The sequence below is a fragment of the Lipotes vexillifer genome, unplaced genomic scaffold, assembly GCF_000442215.2.
Source record: "Lipotes vexillifer unplaced genomic scaffold, Lipotes_vexillifer_v1.1 scaffold278, whole genome shotgun sequence".
In the NCBI taxonomy this organism is placed as follows: domain Eukaryota; kingdom Metazoa; phylum Chordata; class Mammalia; order Artiodactyla; family Lipotidae; genus Lipotes; species Lipotes vexillifer.
In genome coordinates, this window is record NW_006769677.1 from 4,950,497 (window position 1) to 4,977,222 (window position 26,726).

At 44.0% G+C, this 26,726-nt stretch overlaps 1 protein-coding gene and 1 non-coding gene across 2 annotated transcripts; both read left to right on the forward strand.

Moving 5' to 3' along the window:
- Positions 1–743: 743 nt before the first annotated feature.
- CYP1B1 (cytochrome P450 family 1 subfamily B member 1) lies at positions 744–6,365 on the forward strand. The gene is made up of 3 exons (XM_007445784.1): positions 744–1,115; positions 1,621–2,664; positions 5,525–6,365. Exons 2-3 carry the CDS (start codon positions 1,622–1,624, stop codon positions 6,111–6,113), a joined length of 1,632 nt encoding a protein of 543 aa, XP_007445846.1. The 5' UTR covers positions 744–1,115; position 1,621; the 3' UTR covers positions 6,114–6,365.
- A 16,002-nt stretch (positions 6,366–22,367) lies between these two features.
- TRNAE-UUC (transfer RNA glutamic acid (anticodon UUC)) lies at positions 22,368–22,439 on the forward strand. Its single transcript has one exon. It is a non-coding gene; the product is annotated as a tRNA-Glu (tRNA).
- The last annotated feature ends 4,287 nt before the right edge of the window (positions 22,440–26,726 follow it).

Genomic DNA, 26,726 nt, shown 5'->3' on the forward strand with positions numbered 1-26,726 from the left:
GGAGTTTCTACGAGGGAAGCCTTGGGGCCAGCTGCGGTGCGCCAGCGCTGGCTGGCCTTTGTGTGCCAAGGACACTCCGGGCCCCGGGGCGAGGGAGCGGCGTCCTTCAGGGATTCTCGATCTCGCCGCGCAAGGTGGAAGGAGAACTTTGCTCGCCAAAGGGCCTGACATGACCGGCCGATTTGCTTGCGAGAACGTTAAAATAAAAATAAAACAATTCGGGATGCAGTAAGGCAAACCGCTACCACAAGCGAGCTTTCTTTTCCAAACTGACAGGTTTCCTTTCCCGGTTCTGGCGCCCAAGGATCTCGAGCGGTTTTCTCTCGGGGAAGGACGCTCAAGCCACCAAGAGGGAAGGGAGGTCGTACGCTCGGTGCGTGGAGGTGCTCCCACCGAGAGTGCAGGGAGGTGCTCAGGCACCGGGGAAACTGTGCGGCCTCGATCTGGGGTGACTGCGAGGAAGAGTGGTTTTTGGGCAAACGAAAAGTTCACACCGCTGCTTCCAGGAAAGCCGCCAGCTACTGCGCCAAGGCCGTCGGGGCGCTCCGGGGCCGCCTCGCGTGACTACCCGCGCGCGCGGCGACCCAAGCTGTAGTCCGAGAGGCTTGGACTGTCCCGGCGCGCCCCGCCCCCCGCAAGCCCCGCCCCCGTCAGGTCCCGCTGCCTCCTCCCCAACACAGACCTTAAAAAAGAGAGAAGCGGGATGGCGCGTTTTGACTCTTCCGAGTGACTGTGCAAACGGGCCACGCCTGTGCGCCGCCAGCTGTCAGAGCCGTGCGGGGGGCGTGGGGGCTGGGAATTGACTCTGTTCATCGACCCGCAGTCTCAATCCCCACGCCCTGAGAAAACCCTGACTTTGCCGAGGCCCAGGTGCAGCGGGGCTCTGCAAAGAAGACACCTTTCTCCGCCCCCATCCCAATCCAAGCGCCTCTGGCTCTGACGACGCCTAGAGACTCCAGAGTGGGCGCTAAAGTTCCCAGACCTGGCAACAGGTGTCCAGGGAGGGCCTCCGACTTCCTGGAGACACTTAGGTTGCGGTCTTAAATCCCACAAAGGCCCCAATCCGTCCTCGGAGCCGGCGGTCTGGCGCTGCTGGAAACCGCGCCGCCTTGCAGGTCAGTCTGTCAGCGGAGCCGCCTTCCTGCGGCCACTTGTGATGGGTTCTCGCAGATCAGGGGTGACGGGGGGGCGCAGGGGCCGGAGTGGTAGGCACTTAGAGGGAACTGAGCGCCACAGCCTTGATGCACTCTTCCTCGCAGTCACCCCAGATCGAGGCCGCACAGTTTCCCCGGGACACAGCCTAAGCACCTCCTTCCCCGAGAGAAAAGGCATCAAGGCCTTGAATTGCAGGAACCGTTACGCGGCTGGGGCGGGGTCGGGGGGAGTCTGGGTCACAGAGAGGTAGCAACACGACCCTTCCCTTCGCTTTTGGGGAATGGGTTTGGGATGGCAAGAGGCGTCTTCAGCGGCGTCTCCAGTGAGCTAGCCCTGACCTGACCTACGCACGACCCCCTCCCTACCCAACAGTGCACGGTAGCCCGAGGCCGGGGGTAGGGGCGTAGGGCTCCCGCTCCTTTCTCTGCCTACCTGAGTGTCACGCCTTCGCCCTTCTCTCCCCAGCATGGCCACCAGCCTCAGCCCGGACGATCATCTGCCACCTATCCCTCTGTCGGCCCAGCAGACCATGCTCCTGTTGCTGCTCTCGGTACTGGCCGCGGTGCACGTGGGCCAGTGGCTGTTGAGGCAGCGGCGGCGGCAGCCGGGGTCCGCGCCCCCGGGTCCCTTCGCTTGGCCGCTGATCGGAAATGCGGCGTCAATGGGCCAGGCGCCTCACGTCTCGTTCGCACGCCTGGCGCGGCGCTACGGCGACGTCTTCCAGATCCGCCTGGGCAGCTGCCCGGTGGTGGTGCTGAACGGCGAGCGCGCCATCCGCCAGGCCCTGGTGCAGCAGGGCGCCGCGTTCGCCGACCGGCCGCCCTTCGCCTCTTTCCGCGTGGTGTCTGGTGGCCGCAGCCTGGCTTTCGGCCAGTATTCGGAGTGCTGGAAGGCGCAGCGGCGCGCGGCGCACAGCACGATGCGAGCCTTCTCCACGCGCCAGCCGCGCGGCCGCCGGGTGCTCGAGGGCCACGTGCTGGGCGAGGCGCGGGAGTTGGTGGAGCTGCTGGTGCGCGGCAGCGCGGGCGGCGCCTTTCTCGACCCGCGGCCGCTGACCGTGGTGGCCGTGGCCAACGTCATGAGCGCCGTGTGCTTCGGCTGCCGCTACAGCCACGACGACGCCGAGTTCCGAGAGCTGCTCAGCCACAACGAGGAGTTCGGGCGCACGGTGGGCGCGGGCAGCCTGGTGGACGTGCTGCCCTGGCTGCAGCGCTTCCCCAACCCTGTGCGCACTGCCTTCCGTGAATTCGAGACGCTCAATCGCAACTTCAGCAGCTTCGTCCTAGACAAGTTCCTGAGGCACCGTGAAAGCCTTCGGCCCGGGGCCGCTCCCCGCGACATGATGGACGCCTTCATGCTCTCGGCAGGAAAAGAAGCTGCCGCGGGCTCTGGCGACGGCGGCGCGCGGCTTGAGGAAGAGTACGTGCCGGCCACCGTCACAGACATCTTCGGCGCCAGCCAGGATACTCTCTCCACCGCGCTGCAGTGGCTGCTCGTCTTGTTCACCAGGTAAAGCCTCCAGGAGGCTTGGGATGGCCTTCCTCCCCTCCTCTGTAAAAGGCAGAGTGGAATTAGAATATGCTGAGGTCGCGACTAGCACGCAGGGAGGGTTTGGGGTTTCGCTCAAGGTCCCAACCTCCCAAATCTGAGACCGCGTCCGGAAAGCGCGACTCCGGAAGGCACGGTGCTAGACGAGATGGGCGCGCACGCCCGCCCCACCCAGCGGCGGCCGGTTGGCTCCGCGTCTCTGATCTTGTCGCTACCCGCTCCGAGTGGGGGCAAATTTGTGTGAAACCCCTTGGAAAAGCAAGATTTGTTTTTAAGTGCCCGCTGATCATCCCCGATCTCCCGCACTGGCACAGGAGAAGCAAATTCGGAACGGTTCCGAAGGAAAGGGCAGCGCAATTAAAAAAAAAAAAAAAAAAAAGTTAAATAAACACAGCAGCCTAATCGGCTCGGCCAGTCTTCGGCGCGGATCGGAAGCCGCCCGGCCCTGGAGCCAAAAGCCAACCGCTCGTCAGGGCTTTGTACACCGGCAAAGGTAGCGATTGGCGGTCGGGCCTCACGGACGGCTAATCCGAAACTTTAGGAAAGCGGCCAGAAACCAGCGGATTGTGCTGGGTTTCTAAACCCGCCGCGCTAGAAGTGTCAGTGTAAAGAATGGGAGAAGCAGTAACTTTACCGAACGCAGAGCGGCATCTAGAAAGGCAAACTGGGTATCCGGGAGGCACCTGCAGCCCTCTAGGATCCTTGGGCTCGGCTCGGTTAGTTGGACCCCAGTCGCGGACCTCTGCTAAATTTGTACACTCACGAATTAAACAGGTCCCCGGTATCCCCAGATTGAGCAAATAAAAAATAAATTTTACATAGAACATAGTTATATTAAAAGATTAGCCGCTGTTTATCTGAAATTCACGTCTAACTGGGCAGCCTGTATTTTATCTGGCAACCTTACCCCAGGGGCAAATGTCTCATTCAAGGCAACTCTTGATTGCCTTGAGAGACCAGAAATCCTGGTTGTGCAATTTCTTGGCGCACAGGTAAGCGATAGGAGAAGCTGAATTTGCTGGCCCCCTAGAAACTGGAAGGTAAAAACAACTTCTTTTGTTGTTAGAATCCACTGCATTAGAATCCTATATTTCCTTATGTACTGTGCAACTGCTTTTCACAAATCCTTCTTGTTTTTCTTTCTTTCTTTTTTTTTTTTGTATTTAAAATCACTTTTCAGTATTAATATCATGGAAACACATATGGGGGAGGGACAGAAATCGAATAAAGAGAAGTCAATAATAACAGGTCGGGAAGAAGACAATTCCAGAATGGGATCAGTAAGTCCTTTGCATCCCCAGATAAGCATGTTATCTTTTGAAACAGCCTTTCTTTTTTTCTTTTCTTTTTTCACTAGAAACCGAATTGTAAATCGTTCTCCAGGTACCCCAATTGGGCAGCAAAAAGAAGTAAAACAATTTTGGGATCACTTTCAATTCGGTATAGCTAATGAGTCCTTTTTTCTTCTTTTTAGTGAAAAAATACGACAGGGGTTGACAAATCACATTACCTGTTTTTGTATGTAAGTCTTATGGAAATACAGCTATGCCCATTCATTCTTGTATGGTCTATGGCCGCTTTCACACTACAGCACAAGGCAGAGTTGGATAGTTGGGAGGCAGAGGGTTTGATCCACAAATCCTAAAATATATACTATCTGGCCCTTTATGAAAAAGTTTGCAGACCCCTGAAGTATGAAGCTAAAGAAGCAATTTTTAAAATCACCCATAATTTCACCACATGTGTGCTTAATTTTTTTTTCAGATTCGCAAGAATTATTTACAAATGTTTTGACTTCTGACATTTCCACTCACTGTAGTGGACATTTCCCTGTCTTTTAAACTTGATTTTAGTAATTTTTTATGGCTACATAACATTTTGCCATAGTAACGGATTGTTATGTACAATCATTTCTTGCGTTTTAATGTTGATTGCATTTTTAAAATTTCAGCTATTGTGGTTATGTTTTTGTACCTGCTAAGTTATTTCCTGAAAATACATTTCTAGATCACTGGGTTTTAAAAGGGTGGGGAGGAGTTACCCTTATAGATCTTGCTTTGTTTTCCGAAAAGATTGTACTAGTTTTATTGGCAACAGTGAATAAGTATTACAATCTGTACCGTAATCTCGTGAACATTGAGGATTTGCTTTTAAATTTAGAAGATATGCAGCTTTATCTCTCGGGATACCAATTATCTTTGTATAAAATGAGAACAGTGTGTCTGCTGGAATTGTCTAGGGAGATGAGGAGAAAAGAAGAACCCACTTTGAGGATTACATTTTAATTTTTGTGGACCTCGGTGCTTTTGCCTTTGTAGACATCTTATTCAATAAAAATTTTTTAAATTAAATTTTATGACTACAATGGTATAAAGATTAATATATTAAAATTATATATTGAAACATTCTCATTGACCTAAAAGTTTATTTTCTTCTGATAAGAATTTTCATGAGTCCCTCAAAAGTGCTGTGGGTCCTAGGCACTGTCCCTGCTGTGCCCAATGGAGAAGTCGACCTTATCCATTGTTATGCTTTTTCAGGCTGAGAAAACTTAGACCTTTTTTTGACTTATGATGGGAAAGAGAGCTTGAGCCATGGGAGACTTATTACAGGAAATATAACAAACTCCATCTTGTAATGCAGTGATAAATTAGGAAACCATTTTAGATTTTTTTTTTGCTGGAAATCTTAATTCAGTTTCTGATTCAGATAGCCAGTTTAAAGAACAGTGGTATTAAAATAAACTGTAATGGGCTTTCTAGATGAAAGAAGAATTAGTGTTCCTGACTTATTTTCTCTCTCTGCGTTAAAAACCAAACAGGTATCCGGAAGTGCAGGCTCGGGTACAGGCAGAACTGGATCAAGTGGTGGGTAGGGACCGGCTGCCCTGCCTGGACGACCAACCGCACCTGCCCTACGTCATGGCCTTTCTTTATGAAGCCATGCGCTTCTCCAGCTTTGTGCCCGTCACCATTCCTCATGCCACCAGGGCCAACGCTTCTGTCTTGGGCTACCACATCCCCAAGGACACGGTGGTTTTTGTTAACCAGTGGTCCGTGAATCATGACCCAGTGAAATGGTCTAACCCAGAAGACTTTGATCCAGCCCGATTCTTGGACAAGGATGGCTTCATCAATAAGGACCTGGCCAGCAGTGTGATGATTTTTTCAGTGGGCAAACGGCGGTGCATCGGGGAAGAGCTTTCCAAGATGCAGCTGTTTCTCTTCATCTCCATCCTAGCTCATGAGTGCAATTTCAGGGCCAATCCAGACGAGCCTTCGAAAATGGATTTTAATTACGGCCTGACCATTAAACCCAAGTCATTTAAAATCAATGTCACTCTCAGAGAGTCCATGGAGCTCCTTGATAGTGCTGTCCAAAAGTTACAAGCTGAGGAAGACTGCCAGTGAGAAGCCAGAGGCAAGCAGAAATTTTATAAGTACCCAAGTCTTGGGGGATGGAGAGTAAAATTAAGGTGTTTTTTTTTTTTTTTCCCTAGCTCCTCTGTGCTACTTTCTCAATTAGCCTCTAAAGTGAGCATAAACCAACTGACCCGCAGATGATGTGCTTTGTACACATGTCCTCAGAATGGCACCTCATGAGCAGTGGGCTGTGTAGGAGCTCCAGGAGATATTTTGAGTCAAAGAATTAAAGGACCCAAAGAATTTTTATACATATATTGAATGTTGGTAATAATTTCTTGAGGGAGCATTCTTTGGAGTTAAAACACACATGTGCATATATACAGAACTACCTAATAAAGAGGCATATTAGTAACCATGCCTTGTCGGGTGGGATCCAAGATTCATGTTCTGTGTGCTGAAGTCTGCTCCATCGAAAACCGTATCAAGCAAAGTTTCAGGAAATACTGTTGAATATGCAAAGGCAAATAATTTCAGCGTAAGACATGGGATTTGGGGTGATAAGGGAAAAAGTAAAGACCAGAAATTCCCTTCTCACCTTTTCAATAAAATAGCTTAGTTAGGCTCTAATATCTATGGATGGATTTATCTTTTTGCCAACTGATGTGCTTCCTGTTACTTTTCTGGATGAGTCATAAAGCTATTTGCTTGGAAAGAAATTAATAGCAGTTGATTTAGTGGGTTTCAGTGATTTCATGAATTTTGAAGTGTAAATTGTAAAAAATTCCAAGCTGAAGTATACTGCTCTTGGTTGCCAAAGTACAGAATTTCAATCATGAGAAAAAAAATTTACCAGCTTAGCTAAGCTTTAAGTTGTGTGATTGTAATGTACTGACTTCAGTAAATCTCATAGGTTAAAAAGTCACCAAGTAGTGTTCAATATGGGTACATATATTACATAATTATTCAGAAGCAATATGTATTAGTTATTTTATTATTAAACAGTATTAATTATTTTGGTCAAGAAAGGGTTGAAAAGTGTCTTTTATAATGTCATAGCAAATAGAAAAGTACAACTAATTTAACCAATTTTGGTTCAAATACATGGTATGAACTTGATTAAATCAGCTGTTTTTGACATCATGGAAAGCAAGTTGAAGCAAAGTCTCTTCTCTCATCCAAAATTTGAATGAAAAATCTCAAAATTAGATCTGCAAGATGTGTTCCTTATCACTTTACAACATGCTTATTAAAATTATATTCACAATACAGAATCTTTTTTTGAAATTGATCCAGTTAATATGTTTTAATTCCAAACTCTTGACGTGCTTAAATTTTAATTTTATTTTAAAGCCATTCTGATTATTGAGTTCTAGGAAGTTACTGGAAATCTGACCATTAGCCTGTGAAAGGCAGAGAGATGGAAGCTGTGTCTGCCTCTGGGGAAGAATGAAAAAATGCAATGAATTATCTGGATGTTCTTTATTAAATAACAAGGGGGGAAATTCCCATTATAATGGACCTAGTTTCTCTTTTAAATGATTTTCAAAAAATAGCATTGGTGTTTGTGTTTTGGAAAGTCAGAATCAGTCTTGGGAGATTGTTTGGAGGATTGCATTGCATTTCAGTGGAGCCAGTCAGATCAGTTGTGCTATTTAAGATGGCCGACCCAGCGAGCAGTCACTTTGGTAACTGTGAAAACATAAAGCTTGAACAAAATATATATGTTCAGTTTATGTAAATAACCTGAAAACCTTTTTTAAAAAGTGATGGAAGATTGACAGTGTACAAAGTGAAGTTTGGAGTTTTAAGTTTTTTGCTCGCAAACGTCCAGAAGTTGTGCAGTGTCCTAAAAGCTTACTGCTTGTTACATTTCATTAAACTTTTAGGAAACTTTTTATCGAAATTATAAAGGGAGGAGTGTATGATGGTTGTGGGGTCTGGTAAGAGAAAGGAGTGGAAAACAAAAAGAAAAGGAAGAAAGATGGTTAGACATTCTCCTACTCCTTCAAAATTAATTAGTTTGAAGTATGAATATTTAGAAGAAAGATGTTCCATGTGCCAGTGTTGAATCCCAAATAGATTTTTAAAAATCTACAACATAGCAACTCTATTTTATAATTTGGAATTTTTATTAATAAAAATTTTATATAATTTTAATTAATAAAATCTCACAGCTGTACCTCTTGAATATGAAAACACTGCGCCAGTATTTTTAAAGGCACTAAAGTCAACTGTGGAAATCAGGCTTACCCAATACATTTCAATTTGGGGGGGGGTACTGGCTATTTCAAAACATTGTTACCCACCCTTCCCTGCACCCCACCCCCTGCAGGGCTGAGACAGTAATTTGGGGCTGCCCTAGCCTGCTTACTCTGAGAGATGGTGTGGCAGCAAAAGTAATCATGTACCAATCTGGATGCCTGCTTAAGTCAACCGGGTCCAGATGTGCTGTAGCCCGTTTTTATGTCCGTAGGCTCGGTTCATCTGGCACTTTCGGCAGTAGGCTGAGGTAGAAGAAAGTAAGGTGGGAGATTTCCTGGTTTATTTAATATGTTTGTAACCCAGTTAAAGGAAGGAAAGCAAAACCCAAAACAAACAAATAAAAATAACCAAATTTGGGGGCTACCGTAATCAGGTTACAAGCTTGATCAGAAAATCTAATATTATTTCTGCCAGAGAAAGAATCTACTTGCTGGTCACCATTTTACTCAGAACACCTAATCCAGGTTATTACAATAGTTAAAGTATATTGTTTATTAAATGCTTCATTTATATATTAAAGCTTTGACTTTGTAAGGAAACTGCTTTTTTTCCAAAACAAGAGGAAGATGTCTCAGGTTTGTTTTGTGGATTATCTAAAAGCTTTCATGTCTCAGAACTTAGCCTTTACCTGTGAAATGCTATTATGGCCTTAATATTTTCATATCACATCTATATTAGATCAAATAGTTGCACAGCCTTATGTATTAATTTGTATGTTTTTTAGCTATGACACAACTGTGTAATACAAAGGTATACTTTATTTAGTAGATGTTTATAATTCAAGGATAACTTCTTATTTAACCTTTTCTTGTTTTTGTATTTTATCATGTATGCTTTCCATCTGTACATAGCAACTGTAATACATAGTTGTAACCGAAATAGATTTGGGGGACACAGCATTAATATGTGGCTTTTACTGTTTGATATACCAAATTTAAAAAGTCTACACCTGTAATTACCTGTAATAGGACACCATTACCAAAATAATAAAAATCACTTTCATAATCTTGTTAGGAAGTTTTACTTTATGTTATAGCAAATACAGTCTAATGTATTTATTTATTTCAACTACATTTATAAGCGCTTGACTTAAAATGTTGCATTGTAAATATTTTCTTTGGCCATTCTACATTTTAGGCAGCTTGCCTTTTTCTTTTAAATAGGCTTTCAACATCCAGTCTCCTACCAAATTCTTGATTTCTCCTTATTTTTTTAAATTGAAATACAGTTGGCTTACAATATTATATTAAGTTTTAGGTGTACAGCATAGTACATAGATTCAATATTTTTATAGATTATGCTCCGTTTAAAGTTATGACAAAATAATAGCTATATTCCCTGTGTTGTACAATATATCCTTGTAGCTTATTTATTTTATACATAGTAGTTTGTACCTCTTAATCCCCAACCCCTATTTTGCCCCTCCCCCCTTCCTTCTCCCCACTGGTAACCACAAGTTTGTTCTCCGTATCTGTGAGTCTGTTTCTGTTTTGTTATATACATTCACTTGTTTTATTTTTTAGATTCCACATATAAGTGGTAACATTTTTTAATTTATAAGAACCAACTCAGAAGTTAAATTTCAGTGGCAAACACCTGGCAAAGTGGCAATTAATTTCTAATTTTGAGAGATTGAATAGATTGAGATTTTAAGATTCTGAACTTATATTTCTGCTTCATCTAAAAAATGCAGGACATATTTTTCCCCCTCAGCAGCACACCAGTCCTTTTCCTTGAGTATTTCATTCATTCGTTTTTTTTTCTTTTGACAGGAAAGCTTCTGCTTTTAATTTGGTTGGTAAACATTTATTCATTCGTTTTGTAAGGGACGTGTGCCTTAATTAATAAGTGCCATTAATGTCCAATAAAATAGAATGGATGAGAGTATTCTTTAATATACTATGTGGAAATATTTTTCTGCTGACATTTTTAACCTGGTAAAAGACTTGACTTCCCAGAGCCCCTGCTGGCACTCCCAAGCTTTCACTGCCCCACCCTCACAGGTGGCAGGGCCGTGCAGTAATCTGGGGCTGCCCCTTATTTCTTCCAGAGTTTAGCTCCCATTATTGTGAAATCAGGAAAAGTAATTGCCAAGTATAATTGCACACAGTGTCATTGATCCTTTGACTTGAGAACATCATTTTGGAAGCTGAAAGGTATACTTAGGAATTGGTTTAAGAGAATACTCACTTGTTTTCCAGATGTACTAACTTAGGATCTTGGAAATGGTCATAAAGGTTCAGGATGAATGAAAAAAATATTTTCGTAGGAAAAATATTTTTTAACAAAACTGTAATTGGGGCCAGGTGTTTGCAAAAATGTCAAGCAGAATTGAATTCCACCCAATCAATCTGGTAGAATATAAGGCTAGAATGCAGGGTGGGGAATGAATGCAGCTTTGGACATAAAACAGGCGTGAGTGTTGCAAACTCATAGAGATTGTTTCTATAACCTCAAAATCAGTCAGTTTTCCTGCACAAGTGCTACAGAAGTTTAGGCTGTTAACTTGCCCTTATTTTAGTTTTAGTGACTCACATACGCTCTGCTCTCAAGTTTTGATCTATTAGTTGTAATTCTCGGAGAAGGGAGGAGAAAGAAAAGAAATTAATATATTCAAATATATTTGGAAGCAATTATTTTTAATGGGAAAAACTGGAGGAAAATAATCTAGTTTAAACAGGTAGGGGCAAAGCTATGGGTAAACACCAGCTTTGTCTGTAGCTCCTTTATTCACTCACACAGAGGCTATGTGGTCTTCAGTAACACTTTTCAACAGGGGCCAAGTATGAGGGGAAGAAATGAAACTCAGATATGTTTTAAACTAATAGTACGTTTCATCACCCTGCTAAGCACGTGAATGCATCATCACACAACAGTCCTGTGAGGGAGGCAGTAATGTCACGGGCCAAAATTCTACGTTGAAAAGTGTCAGTGTCTGGATGTTCCCTGGAGACGAACTGACTCCAAAGCCTGCTGTCTTTGGACTAGAGAGCTTGTCACTTACCAACCTGCCCATGTTTGGGTATACAGGCTAGTCTGTCTGTTTTTCAATTCCTGTGATCCCTGGAGTTTCACAAGCAGTGCCCCTGCTTTGTCTCGGCCACATGACACAATGACAGTGTGAAGTGCCAGGAAGACTCACAATAGTCCTTCCTTCCGAGAGAAGCATCCTCAAGCAAGAAAAAAAGAAGGGTGTGTGTGTCATGCTTTGTTTTATAATATTAAAACTTCTCTCCCATAATCTGTGAGCCAGGAATTTTTGCCTGAAGGCCATCCATAGGTTGGACGAGATGCCTGATTTGAGAACCCTCTCTGATAGGAGTGGAGGAGTGCACCACACTGGATATTGGCTCATGTGACTAATCAGAACCTTTCCTGCTCTCAGAGACCTTGAGTAGGATTAAATAGGATACTCTCTGGCCAGAGAGAGAGAGTGCGCAAAACCAAGGCATGAATGAGACAGGTGTGTTGACGGGAAGCCTACCTTTGAAAACAGTGTGACTGGAGCTACTGGAACTGGTTTCGGACCACTTGAGATCCCTTTACGTGATAGAAAGGCTACATAAGCTAACTAACTAAATATATTATGTTAAATAAACAACATACTATTACACAAATTACGCAATATTCCAGCACACACCTAACAGCCCCTGAGAGCCCTGCAGGTCAGGGCTTAGGAGTCGCTCCACCAGCCTAAAAAATCTTCCAGCTTCTTTAAAAGATTTTTAATTCTGCTTTTATTACTATTTGCCTACTTTTGTTTCTTTCCCTCTCCATCTCAATACTGCCTAATGTGTACTTTTTTTTGTATGCGTTCCAACGAAATGTGTATGATTGTTTTGTATACATGTTTTTTTTTAATTTTTATTTATTTTTGGCTGCTTTGGGTCTTTGCTGCTGCACGCGCGTGCTTTCTTTAGTTGTGGTGAGCGGGGGCTACTCTTTGTTGTGGTCCCCCCGCCCCCCCCGTTCACATTTCACTGCTGCTCGCCTTCAGTAGACACCTTGGGTCTTCCACTGCCCTTCCTAGCAATCACCCTTTCAATTTAAGCCTCTGCAGTTCCCACAGCCCTCAAGCAGATCCAGTTGGCACTCTGCTTTCCTAGCACTTGGCATTGACATTGAGGGAGAAAGTGGGGAAACAGGCTGGATAAAGAAGTGAGAGAATAAGGCTGAATTTTCACTGTCGTGTTTTCCAGTGTGGTTTCCAGAAACTTATTGCAGTAAAAAGCAGGGTGAGCCTGTCTGCCACTTAGTTTTAATTCCTAACTTCAAGAGATGGTTCTGGAAACTGCTATGGAAGCTTGGTTAATATAAACCACCACCAACAAAAAACTGTTCTCCTTCCTCATTGCCCCACCAGCCTCATATTTTTTGTGACAGCGTGCCAGGCAGTTCAGCTCATGATACAGACTTGCCGTTTGGCTCTGCAGAGTTTAGTACCTTTTTCACTTTCTTTGCCCAAACTTCCCATCACCTCCCTGTAGTCAGAGCTCAGGTTTCATCTTAATAAAGCCTGTCTGGAACTCTCTGTTTAATACTCAGCCTGGCCCCTTCCCCAGGCACTCTCAACTCCCTTACGTTGCTCTACTTCTGTTTTTCTTTTTCATAGGACTTATCTCCTGTTAATATAACATAAACTTAATCTTTTAATTTCATTCATGGTTCATGGTTTATCGTCTCTCTTCTCGAGATCCCACTTCCCAGGGTGTCAGTGCGGCAGGGGTGGGTGTCTTTATGTTGCTTGGCAAGTGGAATATCCAATCATCCTGCTGCATTTCCTACCCAACAGCCCCAACAAATGATTTGCACTATATTTTAAAGTCAGATGCCTAAATAGTCACTGCCTAAATAATCCACTCACAAAAAGAAATTACTTATTGTCCTATAGACCTGAGCTACCCAATAAGGTAGCCATTAGTCACGTGTGGCAATTTAAGTTTAAATTAAATAAGATTAAATAAAATTAGAAGTTCAGTTCCTCACTTACACCAGCCATATTTCTGGAGCTCAGTAGCCACATGTGGCTAGTGGCTACTGTTGTGGACAGTGCAGATGCAAAACACTTTCATCAGAGCAGAAAGTTCTACTGGACAGCACTGCTATAGATGAATCAATTTGTCAACTTAATGGATTTTTACTTTTACTCAATATTTAGTATCTACACTGAGTAAGGCACCATGATAGCTGTGCAGGGAAGATTCAGAAACCTTTCTTCCTTCAGCAAGTGGGTCTGAAGATAAATATAATATGAAGATACATATCAAGAGCCTTGAGAAGAGACGGATAAAGTGCTGCAGAAATTCAAAGGAGGGAGAGATTTGTATTTTCCAGTTCAAGGGAGAAAATCAAGGAAAGCTTCTTGGAGGAGGTGAGTCTGAAACAGAAAAGTGCCTATAACCTCAGTTCTGAAGCACAACACACTCAACACCTCAAGATAGATAAAGGAGAGAACCTGTACCAAGTAATATTCTGGTGGAAAAGTTAACTCCAAACAAGGAGATTAACGGCTATGGTTCTCCATGGCTTTGGAGTTCTGCTTTTACTTCTCACTCACCTTCACTTTGGGACAACTAGTCCCCACATCTGCAGAAATACAGACTTCTGGTCCTGATATCCTCTGCTTGTGCAGAGTTGAGAAAAGCTGGTGGGGCTACCAAAATTTCGATGGTTGCTTCTCTAATCCTTCCCTTCTGTCTGGAAATTCCAATCCAAAGAGAATCTTCTCCTAATGCTGCTTATCCTTGTAGGACAAAGCTTGACATCTTCACCCAAAGAGTTATATTAAGGGATGATGAATGATTGTGAATTTCAGACACCTGAGATTCTCCACCTGGGCTCATGTATCCCTTTCCCTGAGCCCATAGGGGCTGACTCATAGTAACCTGACCTTCACCCATAGTTGGAGAACCCAGTACTCTCAGTGGAAAATAAACTCAGGTCGAAGAAACAACGCACATGAGGAGCACAGTTATTTTCATAGAAAGACATTAAATTACTGAGAGCTAGTGTGGCTTTCCAGTGCCACCAATACAAGCTCAGTATCTTTTGAGTGTTTGTTCTGATGCTGTTCAGATGGTCTCAGTGGGCTCTATTGGCCACTGGTCATCTTGGTAGATGACTCTTCCATGGTTCACAGCAGAGATCAGCAAACTATGGCCCATGGGCCAAATCTGGCCCACTGCCTGTTTTTGTGCAGCTATGTGAGCTATGAATGGTTTCTACATTTTTTTTAATGGTTGGCAAAAATCAGAAGACTGATATTTTGTGATACATGAACATTTTATGATATTCAAATTTCAGTATCCAGAAATAAAGTTATATAGGAGCACAACCACATTTATTTATTTACTTAATGTCTATGGGGCTTTCCTGTTAAAATGGCAGAGCTGAGCAGTTGTGACAGAGACCACACGGCCTGCAAAATGGAAAATATTTACTATCTGGGCCTTTACAAGAAAAGTTTGCTAACCCTGGTCTATACCCTCAGCTTCTCAAGGCAGTGACGAATAATGACAATAATCTCCTCATGCTTCTCCAGCACTTGTGGTTGACAAAGCCCTTCCCCATGTCCCTTCCACCTCTGCCTTGAGTCCTCCTGGGCTGTGCCAGGGCTCTGGCAGGCTGACGCTGCCTCACAGAGGGATGCAAACCCACACAACCAAAACCCTAAGTGAGGTCATTAGGAAGCAGAAACAGGTCAGAGGGATTTTTCACAAAGGCATTATTCCGGATTGTTTGAAAAATGGAGGCGTTTTCTCATAGACTACAGAACACAGCAGTTAAATTCAGTCAAAATTCAGACCCACACAGTGTACTAACATCGCTAAAACAAAATTGAAAAACAGATTGTGGCTTCAGAAGCTGAAGTCTTTGCTGAATTTTCTCCTTCCTGAACCATTGGGTCTCTGTAATTTTATATTGTTTGAGGGTGTGCCATAGTTTCACGATTCTTATAGATAGCCTAAGAAAATGCAACAATCAAATAAACAAATTCATCCTCTTATATAGTCACAGGAGATACTCTGAAATGTGTTTTTGAAGAGTTCTTAAATGCAGAGCACAGTAAATCAAGTATAATTTCACGTACATTCAGGTCAGCGAAATCATCATTTATTCAGCAACCGATTTATGTTTCTTAAGCATTGTTAAGCACCGTTAGACTGTTAAAAAATAAAACTGTTATAAAAACAAACACATTTCCTGATTCAGAGGCATTCATTTTCTCTTTGAGGAGAAACACTCAACTCCCCTAACACAGCATGATGGATGCTGTAACAGACATACGTGTCAAGCACCATGGGAATAAAGATTAGGACATACCTGATTCTTCTAGAGAACGTGGGGAGATGAGGATCACGAACGGCTCCACAGAAGAGGTGCCATGTGAGCTGGGCCTAGGCAGGTGCTTAGGGGTTGACCAGAGAGACACAGAACTGGGGAGAAGGGATGAGAAATCCTGGATAAGGCACTGAGGTGCGGAAGGGCGTGGCCATCTGCCTTGTTCCTGCTGGAACCCGAGCACAGTCCAGCGCTGGCATCTCATAGCTGCTCAGTAGCTATCAGTTGAATGAATGAATATGATGTGCTTGGGGGTGGCGATAATCCAGGAAGAGCAGGGGAGTATGTGTATGGACACTCAATAACATGCTACTGGTACCATTTTAGGGACTAGACGAGATTGACTTTTAGTTTAATATTTCTGGTGTCTGTGGTTATATAAACGGCATTTCTTGGAGTCCTTGGAAATAGCTTGTACTCTTTCTTTAGCAGCATTGCTGAAGCTCTCTCCTGCTCTGACAGACAACGTGCACGTGTTTGACATTCCTGTGAAACCTCCAAAACTTCCCAGGACATTTAAGCTAAGTGTATTGAAATACCCAATGGTTAATGATACGTCATAGTGGCCACTTGTCGTTGAATGTTTGGTCTTAGGTAAGACAGGCTGTGGGTATTTGGCAATTGTATTTGGAAGCCACGATTTTTTCTCTCACTAAAAGAAGCATATCTCAATTCATGGGATAACCTTAAATCAATCACTCTCATTTATTTTTAAGGGACATTATTTGTAATTGTCGGCTCTTTATTTTTGGTAACAAATGACTTTCAGTCTCACAATGAATTAAGATACAAGAACTGGGATTAAGAAGCACTGCTTTGAGCTACAACAGTGCCTTGACATTTGCAGATTTGGCAAGCATGGAGTTAGTGACTTGGGATCCATCCGATTTTACTGAGGCACGAATTCGAATCCCGTGGATAACAAAGCCAGAGTATGGGCGTGAATCCAAAGTAGCGTTAATGTTTTCTACTTGACTTCAGAGACCCTGTAATTCTTAAGGACTGATTTTTTTTTTTTTTTTTTAAGTCTGTAGAAAATGGACCCAGAAAAACCAGCAACTTTTGGCTATGGCAGTAAAAAGAGAAAGTAGTTTGACAAAGACGGATCTTTAGGCAGGTTTGTAAATGCCTATGGAGAATCATTAAGAATATGAAGCTCACTGAAAATTTTCACATCCACTTGACTGCCTCGTAAGGAGGGAATTCAAAGTCCCACCACCATTCACAAACGCCCTCAGACATATCCCTGTTGTATATGAAGAGTTGACTGTACCTTGAGCACTCCCCCTGCAATTTTGATTTTGCATGAAAGGACTGGCAAATCAAAGATAAACATCAAACCAGACTCAGCCTAATGGTATAAATTCTGGGTTAATGAAGCCTGAGCTAATGAGGTTTCATGCCCTCAAGTAAGTCTTAATCCTTGTCACCGGTGTTGGTGATGTCTTTCCTGAAGAGGCTGGTTCCTGGGGCCAAGCCAGCCTCACGAGGTCACGTTACAACGTGTTCTCCCCTCTCCACAACTCCGATTCTGGCATTTAGAAATCATGTGCCATTCACAACACTTTCCAGGTAACTTTTCCAGGTGGAAGGTTCTCAAAAGCAAAGGATTACCCAAGAGTCTTCTTTGTATGCTGCTTTGCTCTCTCATTTCCTTCTGATTCTCAGGCCTCAACCACAGGGGCTGGCACAACTTGAGTTCCAAAGTTCAGTGAATGTCTCTTGTAGCCAGGAAGCTAGACGCAGGTTAAGAATTACTATTCAATTTTGAATTGTGATGTTTCTGTTAGAGCACATCAGGAGGAAACCATAAATAAAACCCGTAGGAAAAATCACCCCACATTATATAAGAACTCATTTCAATTTCTTAAGCTCATGTCTTTTAAGTAATACCTTGCCTTCAGAGAGTGCTCCCAACTTTTTAAGGTCTTTTTATTTTTACTGCCTGATTTTCGATTTATATAGATCCTACAGATAATAACATAAATCATCATAATTCAATAAAATTGACTGTTATTACACCAATTCAGTAGATGAGGAGGCTAAAGTAATCACTCAGAGCCATACTCTGAAATGGTCCTTTGTTCTTACATTAAGAAATATATGTGGAGTTCATGCAGAATACTGTTTTCTCTCAATCCCAAGTTCTTAGTGACATGACCAGGAGCTCTGTTAGAAATTGAGCCATGATAGGATATCCAGGCCAGCTCTTCTGCCCAACTAAAGACTAGATGGCATCCCAGGCAGGCAGGGCATAAGCACAATGGACTTTTTAAGGCTCCACAAAAACATCTGAGATCTGAAAATAATGTGCTGGGCTGGTTATGTTGCTGGCTTTTTTAGGAATATTCGAGGAGAATCAGAAAGGTTGAGGCTATATGAGGGGTTACATGTTAGGAGGTATATGGTAGAGGGAGGTATTTTTTCAAAGTAGGCGATACTTAGGCATGTGTGTTTGCTGGACATGATGGTCCAACAGGGAGCGAGGAAAGGGTGAGGCGGGGCAGAAAGGAACTGACCGTAGGGGTCACTCCCTGACAAGGCACCGGGGGTGGGATGCATGGCCATGTATTAAAATTAACTGTTGTCTTCTGATTTTTGCCAACCATTGAGCGACCTCAGGCTGCCAACTCATAGCTTTGTATTTCCCCCAGAATCTTAAGTTGCAATGGATCTGGTGCTAATAAAGCCCTCTTTCCCCATCGCCTATGTGGGTTGGCCAGGGTGTCATCTAGATGTTTCTACTTATTTGCTTCTTAGGCAGATCAGCCCCAGAGGTAGCAGCTTTCACGCACTAAGTACACGAAGTGCATGAAATGTTAGGTTAAGAGGTTTCTCCAATCTTGGGTTCAAATCTTGTCTCTACCAGTTTGTAGAAATGTGTGGAATCAATGCAAATTAACCTCTTTAAGTGGCTGTTCCCTCATGTGTAAGATGACGGGAATAAGCTCTCAAATTCAATGATTGTTGCGAATATTCAAGTAAATAACGCACGCAACAAGCTTAGCACCGTCTTTGGAATCAAGTAAGCATGCTGCAGACGTTAGCTTCAATAGGAATAATAGTTATTATTATTGCTAATATTAGGCACAGAGGCTGGGGAAGCAAGATGACAAAATATATTAATCATGGTGTCTGCCGGCAAGGAATAAAAAGTTGTGAGAATTGTGAGAGACATATGTAAACGATGGTAATACAGAGCAAAATTAAGTCATTGTTTCCACAGCCTTCACATTTTGCTCTCAGCAGGGATGCAGAGGCCAGTGAGGACCCTGGGGGAGGTGGGTATCATTCCTGAGGATGCTGGACTGAGCCCCTAGGTGCCCATTTGTTGTGCCACTTTTCTCCTTCACAGCAGGACTGCTCAGTCCACTGTCAGAGCTTTGTGGCTCTTGCCAGGCCTCTAGCCCTATGGCCCTAACTTTCCCTCCCCACTCCTCTTCCTGCCCCCAACTCTCTCCTTCATCGTCCCCCACAGAGGCAGAGGGAGAAGGCAGCTCTCCTAAGAAGCTGACTTTCCAGGTCTGATTTTTTTTTTTTTTTTTTTTTTTTTCGCTATGCTGTGTGTCTTGCAGAATCTCAGTTCCCCAATCAGGGATTGAACCTGGGCCAGGGCAGTGAAAGCTGGGGATCCTAACCACTAGGCCACCAAAGAACTCCCTCCAGGTCTGATTTGCTCAAGCCCAGGGGACTGAATAATAAGCAAAAATTCTCATGCTGAGCAGGAGCTTTTGATAAGCAGCTTTCTGAGAAAGGAGATGAATCTGTGTTCTCCATGTTCTACAGACTAGGAAAAAAACACACAAGATGCTTTATGTCAACAAGCACGCTGCTCAAGATCATCAGCTAAGTTTTATTTTCTTTACATTCCTATCACCTAACACCATGCCTGAGGGGAAGCAGCTCCTCACCACCTGTTTGTTGAATAATTGGAATGAGTTAATCTATTAAGGCCATATATTAAAATCTATTTTTGAGCTGCAAATTGACCTCAGGCTGCCAACTCATAGCTTTGTACTTCCCCCAGAATCTTAAGTTGCAATGGGTTTGGTGCTAATAAAGGCCCCTTTCCCCATCACCTATGTGGGTTGGCCAGGGTGTAGTCTAGATGTTTCTACTACTTGCTTCCTATGCAGATCAGCCCCAGAGGTAGCAACTTTATAGCTACCCAGTTGTTCTATCATTTGTCATTTTTCCCATATGTGTAGACTCCAAACTTGAGTCATCAGTTTTGTTTTCACAGCTGGAGCTCAGTTTCAGGCTTTTATAAATCAGTTCTGAGCCTTCTCAGTATTTCATTCCTTCTTAGTGCTGAGTAGTATTCCATTGTATGGATATACCACATTTTGTTTATTCATTCACCAGTTAATGGACATCTGGATTGTTTCCACTGTTAACCTCTTATAGATACTGCTGCTATGGACATTCCCATAGAAGCTGATGTGTGGACACCTTTATATAAACCTATTTTTAATTAGGTATTTGCTTTTCTACAGCACTTTATTTATTCATGTGGATTTAAGTTACCAACTGATGTCATTTCCTTTCAGTCTGAAGGACTTCTTTTAATATTTCTTGCAAGAAAGATCAGATAGCAATAAATTCTCTCTGTTTAACTGGGAATGTATTTCACCTTCATTTTTGAAGAATAGTTTTCTGGATATAGAATTGTTGGTTAACAGTTTTTCCATCTAGGACTTTGGCTATGTCATCCCACTTCCTTCTGGCCTGTATTCTTTCATATGAGGAATCTGATATTCATCGTTGTTCCTCTGTATGTAATGAGTCTTTTTCTTCATGCTGCTTTCAAGATTTTTCTCTTTGTTTTTGGTTTTTAATGGTTTGACCAGGATGTGCTTAGGTGTGGATTTCTTTGTGTTTACCTTGAGCTTTTTTTAAAAAAAAGTTAATCTATTTATTTATTTATTTATTCTTGGCTGCATTGGGTCTTTGTTGCTGCATGCGGGCTTTCTCTAGTTGCGGCTAGCAGGGGCTACTCTTTGTTGCAGTGTGCAGGCTCCTCATTGCCGTGGCTTCTCTTGTTGCGGAGCATGGGCTCTAGGCATGGGCTCTAGGCACGCGGGGTTGTGGCTTGCAGGCTCAGTAGTTGTGGCACACAGGCTTATTGATCCGCGGCATGTGGGGTCTTCCCGGACCAGGGCTCGAACCTGTGTCCCCTGCATTGGCTTGCGGATTCTTAACCACTGCGCCACCGGGAAAGTCTCTACCTTGAGCTTTTTAGATGTGTAGATTAATGTTTTTCATCAAATTGTGAACATTTCTGGCCATTATTTCTTCAAGTAATTTCCCCTTTTTTCTGTTGCTGATATTTCTGCTTAATTAAAAAAATACATTATTCTTATTTTTATGCTTAAGCTTGGTTTCCTTGGAGTTTTCCCTGTGACAACATAACGTAGTGGTCAGACAATGATGCATTAGATGCTGTGCTCAAATACTTTGGGTCAGACAATCTTATATCCTTTGCTGGTAGGAATGCAAAGTGGTGCAGCCACTTCGGAAGACAGTTCATCAGTTTCTTACCAAACTGTCTTCTTAACCACGTGATCAGCAACAACATGCCTAGCTGTTTATCCAAATGAGTTGAAAACTTTTTTTAAAAAATAAATTTATTTATATTTTATTTTTGGCTGCATTGGGTCTTCGTTGCTGCACGTGGACTTTCTCTTGTTGTGGCTCGCGGGCTCTAGGTGCTTGGGCTTCAGTAGTTGTGGCGCACGGGCTTAGTTGCTCCGCGGCATGTGGCATCTTCCCGGACCAGGGCTTGAATCCTAGTCTCCTGCATTGGCAGGTGGATTCTTAACCACTGAGCTACCAGGGAAGTCCAAAAACTTATGTCTACATAAAAACCTGCACACGAGTATTGATAGCAGCTTTACTCACAATTGCCAAAGTGAGAAAATGCATGTAAATGGCTTACTGCAAGGCCAACTACAAAAGGCATATAAATAGTGGACGCTGTTATTATTCTATTGTTATTATTCTCTGGTATTATAATTTGTTCCATTTTCCACCTTAAGTCTTCTGCTCATTTGATATGAGATCTTGGACAAATTACTTAATATCTCTAAACCTCTATATTTTTTAACAAGTAAAATGGGACTATTAACATTTTCTTGCATTTTTGTGAAAATTAAGTAATGTAGTAATGTAGTAAGAAATTAAGTAATGTACATAAAAGATGCTCATTGTGAAGCTTGGGACATAGTATGTAATCATAGTGGTCACACTAGCTGTGTGACTTCAACCAGTCTGTTCATTAGCATAGAATATTAATACCTCTCTCACAACAGTAAAGCATAACATCATACAGGCCTAGTGAGTTTAATGAGTGGTTCAAGGTCACATGGATGGTTATTAATGGGCCAGAACTCAAGCCTAGACCTAGATTATAGGTGTGCAAAAATGATGACTATTAATTATAGCTATTATTTCTCTCCCTCTCTCTTCCCACCCACCCCCACCTGAATCTCACACACACACACACACACACACACACACACAAACACACACATACACGAACACACACACACACACACAGTCATTCATATGCAGTGAAAAAAATAGATCCTGAATCTTACTACCAGCTTGCCTTCCCATCCCTGGGCTTTAGGCCTGGCATTCTGTCTTCCCAGCCCACATAGCCTTTCCCCCAAATTGAAACTGCTTCTTGGGAATTCCCTGGTGGTCCAGTGGTTAGGACTTGGCACTTTCACTGCGGTGGCCTGGGTTCAATCCCTGGTTGGGGAACTAAAATCCTGCAAGCTGCACGGCGTGGCCAAGAAAAAAAGAGAGAAACAGGAAAAAGAGAGGAAAAAAAGCCTGCTTCTTTCTGTTTGCCCACTGAGTACCAGAGCCCAGGGGTCTTCCTCCTGCTTGGAACATTATTCTGCAGGGAAAAGAGGGGAGCCTACCTGGGAGGACGGTAGGATCGGTCCAGCAGAGAGACAGAGATGCTAACGAGTGGGAGGAGGGGGCAAGCAGGGATTGCAGTGTGTGTGGTCAGACACTGTGCTGGGCACCCTCGTGTCCCTTGTTCCATTTAATCCTCACAGCAAGGCCTGATCTTTAGCATCCTGGGGCAGATGGTGACACTGGAGACGTAAAGGCCATGGGAAGGCAGGACCAGCCCAGCATCCCTTCTTGCTGTTCTTCCTGAACCCTCAGGGAACCCATGGTTGAGATGCAGACACAGGATGATTTTCTGGTAAGGAAGGAAGAGGAATCTTCCCTCATCTGGCCTCAAACCTAATTCCTCCCTGAGTGGAGGCCGGACCTTCTAGTTACAAATAGGAGTGAAAGGGAGGGTGAATATTTCCATCAAAATGGAAATAATATGTCAGAGGAGCAGGGTGTGTAGATAGGAGGGACTGTGCCTCTTAGTAAAGGAAGTCGGGGCTTCCAACAAAGAAGTAAGGAAATGCAGTGCCCCCAGGGGTGCTCAAGAAAAACTTGAAAGACTGCATGTCAGCCTCCATCCATGGCCAATCAATGGACTTTGAAACCAGACAGGCCTGAGTTAAAATCAAAGTTCTGTGATTCTCTAGCTGTGTGAGCTTAGGCCAGTTAATTAGCCTTTCTGGGCAATAGTTTTCTCATTTGTAAAATAAGAAAAATCCCAGTGGCTAAAATCCTAAAAAGGCAGCTCTAAAGTGAAGATTGCCCTTTGCAAGATTAAAATGATATATATGAAGTATTGAATAGCATCTGGCTTTTAACGGTTGCTTAAAAAGTATAATTATTTTCATCATCACGAAACTCAAGTCAAAGCTGAGCACAAAGGAACTCCACGTCCTATTTGGCATCTAGGGGGCTTACCTTAATGGGAAACATGGGCCTGGCCCTCCTAGTGCTGAGGAGGGGCAGAACCTCTCAGGGCAGGGCTGGTATGAGAGATGCCAAGAAACGTCCTTAGGTGTGGACTCCAGATCAGGGGACACCAAGGTGCCTCTTCTCCTACCTGTCCATGATGTACCCGTTGGTCCCAACCCTATGGGCTTCTGAGAAGCACCCGGTGTAATCAACTCACCTTCCATACTGATTCCAGAAGACTTTCACTGGGTGCCTGCTATGTGGCAGGTTTTATTCTATCGATAGATGCCGTGGATACAAAGATGTGTGGCTTCTACTTGGCTGTACCACAGCTCAGGAAGATGAAAGAAGGACACATACCCTTACCCCAAACGCTGAGGCTCTTACACTAAAGGCTCAGACGGCTCCGCCGCGCAGACAGTGGTAACCAGCCCTGCACCATGCAGGAGATGGTCCTAAATTTCCCAGAAAACAGTGTATACAACACGGGTTTCAGTTTTCTCCTTGGCTCTTTCCCCCAGGTACCAAGACCACTGAACTTGTAACACGGAACTCAGCTTATTTGATTGTTGGGAGAAACAGAAAACACCCCAAGGGAGAGAAGGGCAGAGAGCCTTGTGCAAAGAAAGACTAGAATTAGCAGCCACCTTGCCTCACCTGATGCTCCTGGCGCCGCTGACGTGTGCCCGCCACTAACACGAGACCCTCCAGTTGGAAGTCCCCAAGGTCCTCCCCTGGGCTTGGGAGGGTCCAACTGGGGGAAGAAATGGAAGGAGAGGAAGGGGTCGAGCAAGAGTAGGGATGGGAAGAGGGAAGGGAGGCAGGGAGAGTCCTGGACCATCAGGCTTGCAAGAAAGTCAACAACTGCCAGGTTCCAGAGGCTTCTGAAGCTTACAAACTCCTGAAAGTATTGCAGTTTTATATTTTCTTAAAATTCTCATTCTCTCACCATCTCCTGAAGGTGCTGGACATGACCCTCAGCTGGGGCGATCACTAGCCCTGTCACGCTGTGTGAGATATTTAACCTCAGGGCACTTGTGTCTCATCATCTGTAAAATGGGCATAATGACCCTGTGGGAGGATTAAAAGAATTTCACACAGTATCTTCTGTGAGCAGTTTGTGGGATTTCATCCTTGAGTTTCTGCCAAGCTCTCCAGACCCAATGGGAAACAGAAAATACCACCAGATAAAAAATGTGAATTCAGGAAAGTCTCACCCGGGTTGGGAACTGTGTCGTAAGACCCAGTGAAGCCAAGAAAACTGGCACGTGTTCCCCATTCAGTGTGTGTGCAGCACAGCATTGGGGCAATAAAACATGTGTAGGAATGAAAGACAGCTCCTCTCCCAGGACTTACGAGAAGCTCCTTGGATGCTGCCATGCACTTCTGGGATTCTGGGCAGGGAGCTCATGGTGGGGCCTGCTCTGGAGACAGTCATTAAACAACTAGAATCGTCAGCCAGCACTTATCAAATTCTTATATGTGAGCAGTTATCAGTGGCGCTGCAGGGATGTGGGGAGAGAAAGCAATGTGGAAACGTCTAGGCAAGATATAAAGAGCCGGAAGATTCTCTGTCCCTCCAGGAGGGAAGCTGAGAGAGATAGTCTCCATTTCTACATGCTCGTTATTTTAAGCACATTTATTTAATCTTCATAACAAAATCCTGCAGAGTAGGAATTTTTATCACCATTTTACAACAAAGAAACTGGGCTCAGAGAGCTTAAGTCACTTGCCCAAGTTCAGGCACATAGTAAGGTCTGGATTTGAATGAGTCTGAATCCAGGATTTTCTTCTCTCTCCTGCCACCTTTCCCAAAAGCCTACATTTCTGGGGAAATAAATGAACTCTAGTGATAAAGCAGTGCCTTTTCCATGTGCTGTGTGCTTGACCCCTTCCTACTCTTTCTCTAGAAATAGATAATAAAGCCACCAGAATCCCTGAGGCAGCCCTGGTTGTCCTTGCACTGCGGTCAGCCCAGTGGATTTTTTGCCTAGTTGCTTTCCCTTCAGACTTTTGCAGAAAGAACACCGCATGTGTCAGCTCAGTATAGCACATCTTTCTGGCTCTGTTTTCTCCCCACAGGAACCTGAGAGTCTGTCTGTGTGTGTGTGTTATCAGACCGCTAAAGAGTTACATGTGTCAGCACAGAACAGCGCTTTGATGTGTGCTCCGCATCCAGGAAAGCCCTCGCTCCTGCCCTGTTCTGGCTTGAGCTCTGTGTCTTTCATTAAGTTCCATGGGACGCCTTGCTGCCTGCCAAGATCAAGGCAAATGAAGCAGGGGGCTCTCAGGGTAAACACTCCTTCCCAGGACCTGCATTTGGACAGCAGCAAGATGCTGATTACTCCATGGCTCTTAACCTTAACTTCCTTTGGGGGAGGGTATCTGGGTTTTTGCTGGGTACACATAGTCTGTGGCTCCTTTGGAAATAAGAGGTGACAACAGCAAGGTGAGTGCGCGTTACAAGTAAGACTCAACTCAGAGTGAACAATTACCTCTGATCAAAGTTTGCAAAGTATACCCACATGTGTCATTTTACGTCCTTCTTATGTGAACCCTATGAGCTGAGCACAGCAGGGAGACTTGTCTTGATCAAGATCACACAGGAGCCACACTGGGCTCCTGGTGTGGATGTCTTGCAGGTGATGGATGGTCCAGGATGACTCACCAGATCTCTCCGTGATGAGATCTCCATGGTTGTCTAGCATAGGCACCTCTTTATCTTCAAGTTGGTTCCATCGACAAGGGTCCCCTGGGTGTGTGCCCAGCTAGGCTATTCTCTCCCTCCCTTTTCCTCTCTCTTTCTACCTACCCTTTTAAATTCTGAGCCTGGGTTTCCTTCCTGGTTGGTATACCTTTCCCTGCTGTGGTATTCAGAGTGTATGGATCTTTCATGAGGAGTTACTGTGTGTAGCTCCAGACACAGCTGTGCACACTTGGACCGTAACCCTCCATGTGACAGGGTTGGTGCCCTGAAGTGGGTCTGAGCATCATGGTGCTGTGTGAGGACAGATCTCAAGATGCTGCTGTCTCCTGCTGGTTAAACTAGATCTAAACCAGCCGTTCAATTTTACAGTCTAGCTTCCCACCCTTCTTTTTCTTCCAGGGGCTCATTGTTTTTTTTTTTAATTGAGGTAACATTGATTTATAACATAATATTTCTATTGATATCCCTATCATGTGCTCACCACCAAAAATTTATTTTCCATCCATCACCATACAGTT